This window comes from Primulina eburnea, chromosome 4 (assembly GCF_022965805.1).
Source record: "Primulina eburnea isolate SZY01 chromosome 4, ASM2296580v1, whole genome shotgun sequence".
In the NCBI taxonomy this organism is placed as follows: Eukaryota; Viridiplantae; Streptophyta; class Magnoliopsida; order Lamiales; family Gesneriaceae; genus Primulina; species Primulina eburnea.
This window is the reverse complement of record NC_133104.1, coordinates 1520085-1527806: the sequence shown is the minus strand read 5'-3', so window position 1 is coordinate 1527806 and position 7722 is coordinate 1520085. Positions and strand designations below refer to the sequence as shown.

Genomic DNA, 7722 nt, shown 5'->3' with positions numbered 1-7722 from the left:
TGTAGAGCTAGCGTAGATAATGTCACGCTAACTAAAATATAATATCAAACTGAAAACGAAACGTTTTTTTCTCGATAAATGAGCCACCCATGGTTGAATGTGGTTAGATGAAGAATCGACCAAATCAAAGTAAGTCGATATCGAAGGCTGGTTTCATATTAGTTCCATTATTTTTTCATTGTAATTGTATAATAAGCTTGATTAATTAAAAATATAATTATTATAACGAGTTTAAGATTGTGGTATAATGAGCCACCTAAAACGCAGCCCATTTAATGCTAGCCCATTTAAATTTGAAGGCCCAACTAAATTCCGTTGATATCCCGTTAGCCCAACTCCTCAAAAACCGCGCTCGATTTCTTTTCTTTTCAAATACAATACCGCGCGAGCTTTCCCAAATCTCCACGAAAACCTCTTCAACACGTCCACTGCCGGAACCCGCCGGTCACCGCTGCCGAAGTCTTGTTTCTACGAAGCTTTGCAGGTTTATTTTGAAGTTATAAAACTAAATTTACTTAAGAGATTTTCGACCTTCTTAAAGTCAAGAAAGAGTACGAATTATGTTGATAAATCACATCAGGCATGATATTTGTTTCGTTTTACTTTTTTTTTGGGACTATAATCTGTCATTTGCTCATGCTTCTGTTCGTGTTTTCAAAACCCAATTGAATTTTGTGATTTTGTTTTTGAATTTCTAATTTTTGGATTGTTTGTTTGCTTTAACCTATCTTTTTCCGTGCGTTTTAAGAACAGATATTCGTGCTGTTAATTTGGGCTTCTTTTTTTGTGCATTCTATTAAAACTTACAGTATGTATGCGTTGTATATACTAATGACAGTGAGATCACATCGACGCATAGAAGGGATGTTTTTTGCCACGATCGCGTTGGCTTCACAAGCAATTGTGGAGTGACCAACCCACATGGCATAGGTTCAACTCTTGAGTTTTTCGCCTAATATAGGTACTCTTCTTGGGAGTGGTACGGTTTATCTGGGGAACAATCAGGGCAGCATCGATCCTTGATGAGTGAAATATGTGCTGAAATCTGAATACCGACTGATGAGGAATATCATTATAGTGGCTCACTGTGGCTGTCATGGGCATCAGTGGCTTAAGGAGTGGGCAAAAGTTGCCTCCCATAGAGAGTCCATTGTCATGTGGCTGATAAACTTGTGACGGTTTTCCACTTAAAAGACTAGTTGTTTAGGTTTATGCTCTAATATTTAGCTTATAGCCGAACATTGATGCTCATTGTTGGGAGGTGATGGCAGTACTATCAGATCAATTTCAATATTTTTTGTTATTTTAGTGTAAAACCAGCACTAAACAGAGTAATGGGTCAGAGATGACTTTAGAAATCAAATTTATGCTTCACAACGTCTAATTTTACAATCATCATCAAACTTTGTCTCTTCTACCAGCGCATACATTTTTGTGTCTCTTCACTCTTGTGGTGATTTTTGTGTTCAAATTTTTGGCTGTCTGTAGATTAAAGTGACTGGTGATGGTGGATCTTTTTAGTCACTGAGGACTGATATTTTTTCTCCGAATGGCAAGTTATTATGATGTTGATGATATATTGGCTGAAGAAGAGGTAAACTTAAATTCAATCACTTTAACCTTTAAATTTTTTCGGTCGTTACCTATGCTTTTGTTCCTTTTTTGTCTCTCATTTTAGCTTGTTCCATCTGTATTTCAACATTCTGCAAACGGAGTTGGGATTTTTGACTCGAGCGACTGTACAAATATGGTATATTATTTCTGAAATGTGGTGATAATACTACCGGCACTACATCTAATTTTCAAGTTCGTTTTTCCTGATGTCAGGTTGAAGCTGCTTCCCGAGTAGAACTGCCATTTTGGCTTGTCCGTGAATTGTACTTGAAACATCTGATATCCATTAGGCTTCCTCCATCTTTTGACAAAGAGTAATATCATCCTTATCATGTTTGTGCTTTATACCATATATCCTTGATAAACTGAACCTTATACCATTTCTATATCCTTGGTTAACTGAACGAAGTCCTTGTTTCCATATAAAAGAGTTGCTTATTTGTTTTCATTGTAATGAGATTGTGAGCAACAGAAATGCGAACTGAATAAATTTTTTTTTCGGGGATTATGGTGAGTGACATGAAATTTTTGAAATTTTATGAAAGACCAGTAGAATTTGTTCTCTTTAGTTTTTGAATTTAATCCTCTGTTTCTTTGATGATTACAGTGAGTGATTTGACTTCAGCCCGTTATAAACTTTTTATGACATATTAAAGTTCCATTGTCAATTTGGTTGAGCTTGTTTATGTTATTATTTCTTTTGGTATTTTTTTTTGTCGATTTGTTTCTTTTTCGTTAGATCCAAAACAAGGGAAGAAATAGGGGCAGATGCTGCGCATGTGGATCTCAGAAGTCGGTGTCCTTATTTTTATTCATTAGGATGCAAGATTGCACCGCTGTAAGTTCCTTTTACTCCCTTTGCTTATTTTTACTATGATTCGGGTTGGAGTATTTCCCTTTGAACAAGTTCTTTGACCTACTGGGATACTTAAAGTTACAAGAATTAGGTGCACGTGCCCTTGAAAATTTCTTCTTCTTCTTCTTCTTCTTCTTCTTCTATCTCAAGTTATTTTTTTAAAGACGGATGCTAAATAAGCTTTTAAGAGTACATTATGTTGAAGCAGTTTTGTAACTCTGTTGAACAAAAGTAATTAACAAGCTTCGTTTGCCAGCACCACCCTCTTCCTTTATCTGAAATTAATTTTTGAAGTACAGATGCCAAATAAGCTTTCAATAGTACAGTATGTTGAAGCTGTTTTCTAACTCTGTTGAACAAAAGTAATTGTATATTTTTTACCAATATACATCATACAATCAACTAGAACTTGAGCTCAAGCTGAAACTCGGTTCAGGCTTAATTGGTGCTCGAGAAAATCAATGTTATCCGGTTTATCAAGCTTGATCTATGGTCACGAATAATTACTTGCTCTGATCGCAGTTCTGGAAAATCTCCATTTGACCAAGCTCGAGTAGTGGATTTTCTTCCGAGTCGAGCTGGAGTAGGGGGTTTTCTTCCGAGTCGAGCTCAAGTAGGTGCTACTTAAGCTCAATTAGGATGATCTGCACCTCTATTCTACGCTCTCTTCTCATGGTGTAGCGCATCTTACTTGGATATTGTGCACATCTAGGGAATGAATTTTACATTGGCTTAGATCAACCGGAGTTTACATAAAACTCACTCTTATCATTTGGCTTTGTGAGAACCAAAATAACTTAATTCAATTGAAACAACCACACTGGAAAGAGACATTCCAAAAAATGTGTTTTTGGGGAAGAGAACCATATGAAACAAGACTAACCAAATTAACTAGTATTTCCTTTTACCTTTATGTTAGTATGCTGCTTCTTCCTCCTATTCTTTCTTAAATCATAAACTTTGGCTGATGCCTTAGATCCCTTCTGAAATCCTCCTTTATTGACCCTGCTTGGCATCACCTTTGTTGAGACTGCACTGGTTGTTGTGGAGCTTTTTCAGAAGTTTGGATCCAGATAGTCTTTATTAATGTATTTTTAGTGCTCTTTAAGGCAATATATTTTCTTATTTAGTGATCCTTGTCCTGCACACGTAAGCATGTTGATGTTAAATCTAAGCATCTAACAAATCTTACCTTGACTTTTCCATTGATAAATAATGCTTTTTGATTTTATGAAACTGCTTCCCCTGATGATAAAGATTATGCTTCTAGTCCGTTTTCCAATTGGAAAGCACATTTTCTGGTAATTTCAATTGTAGAGTTTAGCGACTCCTTATTACATAATTGTAATTACTAATTAGAGTCCTTCCAAATTTTATGTTCAGTTGCTAAGCCTTTAGCTTGTTTTGTTCCATTTTCCATTAAAGTACCTATACGGTTAAGGATTCCTTCGTCTGATTTCAATGGCATAAAGAAATTTTGATAGTAGGCGATAGATTAGAGAGTAATGTGTAAAGAAAGAAATTCTTATGATGTCTCTTTATACGTATCAATTGCAAAATTTTGGTGGCTAGAAATAATCTAATCTTGACGTCTAATGATGTCCAGTGTTGGTGACAAAACCATTGGGCCATTTCTTCTTGTTGCATTTCGAATCAGATACAAGGAAGTTTTGATCAAGGCGCATACTTCAACATTGACTGTGGCTCCCAAATACATGCCGCTTCTCACTAATGAAGAAGCCAAATGTGAGTTCATCAAACCTTTGTTGCTTCATATTGAGCGTATTCTGAGTCCCTTGAAGACTTCATTTCTCGTTTTATTTTCAATAAAAGGATTTTATCTTACGGGCGTGTTCATGGTTGTTCATTCTTAAGTATATGAGGCTGGTCAATCTTCAATTGCTGCATTTAAAAAGTGGCGGACGGGTGGGCCAAGATTCGAGGTTGCGCCCGTTCTTGGGAGGAAGAGGAGACTAACCTGATATGCCCTCCTAAACAAACCACCGTATGCATTTAGAGAATTCAGAATTGCGGACACAAGAAAATTGGTAAAATGATTGCAACATTAAACTGGGATACAATTATTTATTGACATCAGTTAATGTTATGCACGAGTTATCTTGAGTCGTTGGAACATCAAATTATGTTGTATGGAACTGTATAATGCAAGCATTATCCATGGAAACCTTATTTGTATTAAATTTTTACGCTGAACATTTATGGATGAACCAAATACCTCGAGATGTTTGTGAGCTTTCATATTGTGATTGCTACTTGTTAGTGGGTTTCAAAGTCTCTGTGGGAACGGATGCTTGGGAAATTTGTTGAACCTGAAATTCTTGAATTTTGATGGAGAAGGTGCACACATTTTATTCAAAAGAGAGCGTTCTACTGAAAATTAGCGAAAATTATAAGTTACTTTTCCAAGTGGTCAAATCTAAAAAACAATCTATTTCCAATAAATTCTCAAGCCCGTAAATTGTTAATCTTTTATGTGTGTGTATATATAAAGTCAAGTTTGATATGATGTCTATCAACTGTGTCCATCTTCACGCATACACAATTATACATCCACTAATTGATCGTCACATCAATGATAAACACATAAATGAACACTACAGCAAGTCAATATTGTTTATATGTTTATATGGTCCATATTTAGCTGTTTCAAAGTGACTGCCACACCAATTGCGTATTGCCCATGATTCATTCATTTCATTAATATGGAAATGGACTAATCAATTTACTGAAAGCCCATCTCATCTAACCAACTTTAGATTCATTTGATTTTAAAATTTGGTTATTTCCCCTAACTTATTATTTTAATTGATGGACCTTGGGAACGATGGGCAAATCATAATTTATACAGAAATAAATATATCAAGGTCTTTATGTATGTATATATATAAAATAAAAGTCTTTATGTATGTATGTATGTATGTATATATATAAAATAAAATAAAATTAAATTAAATTTATCTTCCTGTCACTGCTGGTCGGCCGAACAGATTTCATGGATCACCACTCATATATTAATAATGGAGTAAACTGTCCTCGGAATGCGACATTGATCTGGCTACGGGAATCATGCATTTCTTTACATTACGTAAATTCTTCGACAAAATTTAAATCTAATTGTATCAATTCGAACAACTATTACGATCAGGGGCGGAGGTATATTAGGGGCTGGGTTGGGCTCCAGCCCCACCTAATTTTTAAAAAATAAAATTAAATATTGTTTATTTTAAAAAATTTATTGATTAGCCCCAAAACTTATTTTTTTTTTCACTTGTCTCATACCTCATCTCTATTATTTTCTCTCAAACTTTCACAATTTTCATTATTTCAAATGGTCGTAATTTCATCATCGTCATTTTTCAAAATCGATTGTAGATTCGGAAAATCTACGGCATAAGCTTTCTTTTAATACCAAAAGTTTGAAGTTTCTTTGTCGTCTTGAAATCAACCGTCGTCAATCGGTCTTCGTTTTTACCGAAAATCATGAGTAAATCTTACTGTTAGACTTTCTACAGTTCGTTCTTGTTGTTCTTAGTTAGATTTCGAATTTTAAAGGTAATTTCAGATTTTAGTGTTTCGAAATTTGGGTATTTTGGTTTTTTTGAATTCTGATAATTGATATATATTAAATTGTTGATTGTAAGTACTATATTTGAGCCGATTGATGGTATTATAATTTTTTGGAATTTATTTGAGCATTATTTTGAATTTCCAAATTTTATATTGGGGATTGTCGATTTTTAATGTTGATTATTTATTATTTGGATGTTTAGATGCTATAGAAAATATCAATGCGTATTTATGGAATTTTGTAGGAATTTTTGAAAAATTCAGAATTATGTAAATATGATTTTCGAACTTATAAGGCTGTAAAAATTTTATATTTAAATATATTATGCCTTAAGATTGTCAAATGTTAACTTCGCAATTGTTTTGGAATAATTATAATTGTACGAGGTTTATTGGATTAAAGTAACAATTATTTAGTGTTGGTAATGTTGATTTGATTCAGTTAGCCATAATAAGTTAAACTAAAGTGAAATTTTATGTTGTAGACGGCGCCAATTAGAAAAGAAACTCAAGAATGAAGAAAAGGAAAACCATCGACATCGAACGAGATTTGGTTGAAAAAATTGATAACGATTTAATAATTAATGAGTTTTATTCTAAAAAGAATCGAAGAGCACAACTTCAGTAGTATTTTAGCTCCATGTTTTTGAAAGTATTAAATATTAAATACACTTGTTCTATGTTTTCATGAAGTCAATGTTTACAATTTTTTTATTTTAAATTTTTATTTAATTATTTATTGTATTAAATTCCATATGGGACGGAGCCAGCCCCAAGTAATTTTGAATCCTGGCTCCGCCCCTGATTACGATACAATGCTCATTGAAATAAAATAATTTCAAATTGTCATATAATTTTTCTTTATTTTTTTTTTTATCATTATGATATTACTTTATTTACATAGAAATCAAATTATATATAGATAAGTACATAATGTCACGTGGATGCCCCGGTGTTTAAGAAAAGAATAGGTATCTTGTGAGACGGTATATTCACAATAAAAAGTAATACTCTTAGCATAAAAAGTAATAATTTTTCATGGATAACCCAAATAAGATATCCGTCTCACACAAGTTTTTTTTCTTAAAGAAAAATCATACAGGGAGATCATTATATAGATAGAAACTTATCAAAAATATTTATCAAAGGTTTCTTGTTATTGTTAGCGACTAATGAATTTTTTCGTTAGTAGAACTATTGGTGCATGATATTTATATCGTTGCACGATTTAAAAATTTTGAGTTATAATATCATTATTAACTATAACTTTTGTAAATGTTTGATTACTAATATAATGATTTTATTTCAAAAGTCATTTGGATGTAATCTACAACATGTGTATTCTTAATTAAAAAACAGATCGATCGGTTGACTTAATCCAACACCACGACACAAATTTGTCTTGACATTGTTTATTGTGGGGATGTGGCCACATTTAATGTCGAAGCCACAACTTGCAATTTTTATAAAGTTTGTGCCACATATTACAATTGGATCGACTTTAAAGTTTGAACCTATTAATCAATAAATTGATAATCATCTATATGTGATTAAATATATTCAAATTGCTAATGAAATTTGATTGGTTTTGAGTTAAAAAAACATATTTAAATTATATTATTATTATTATTATTATTATTATTATTATTATTAGGTTTTTTGTG

At 32.8% G+C, this 7722-nt stretch overlaps 1 protein-coding gene across 2 annotated transcripts; it reads left to right on the top strand.

The window, feature by feature from the left end:
- Positions 1-359: 359 nt before the first annotated feature.
- On the top strand, positions 360-4713 carry LOC140830503 (DNA replication complex GINS protein PSF3-like). 2 transcript variants are annotated; one of them, XM_073193855.1, is made up of 8 exons: positions 385-484; positions 839-961; positions 1489-1594; positions 1679-1750; positions 1828-1928; positions 2354-2452; positions 4077-4216; positions 4346-4713. In XM_073193855.1, the coding sequence occupies exons 3-8, from the start codon at positions 1550-1552 to the stop codon at positions 4450-4452; spliced, it is 564 nt and encodes a 187-aa protein (XP_073049956.1). In that variant the 5' UTR covers positions 385-484; positions 839-961; positions 1489-1549; the 3' UTR covers positions 4453-4713. The 2 variants fall into 2 exon arrangements, with proteins under 2 accessions (XP_073049955.1, XP_073049956.1); XM_073193854.1 differs by lacking the exon at positions 839-961 and having other exon boundaries at positions 360-484.
- The last annotated feature ends 3009 nt before the right edge of the window (positions 4714-7722 follow it).

What these genes read in the sequence shown, in the direction of transcription:
- LOC140830503 (XM_073193854.1), top strand. Translation starts at nt 1,550, where the DNA reads ATGGCAAGTTATTATGATGTTGATGATATATTGGCTGAAGAAGAG. An exon ending in CGAGCGACTGTACAAATATG is followed by an intron (nt 1,751 to 1,827) that starts GTATATTATTTC and finishes TCCTGATGTCAG; the next exon opens with GTTGAAGCTGCTTCCCGAGT. An exon ending in CACTAATGAAGAAGCCAAAT is followed by an intron (nt 4,217 to 4,345) that starts GTGAGTTCATCA and finishes TTCATTCTTAAG; the next exon opens with TATATGAGGCTGGTCAATCT.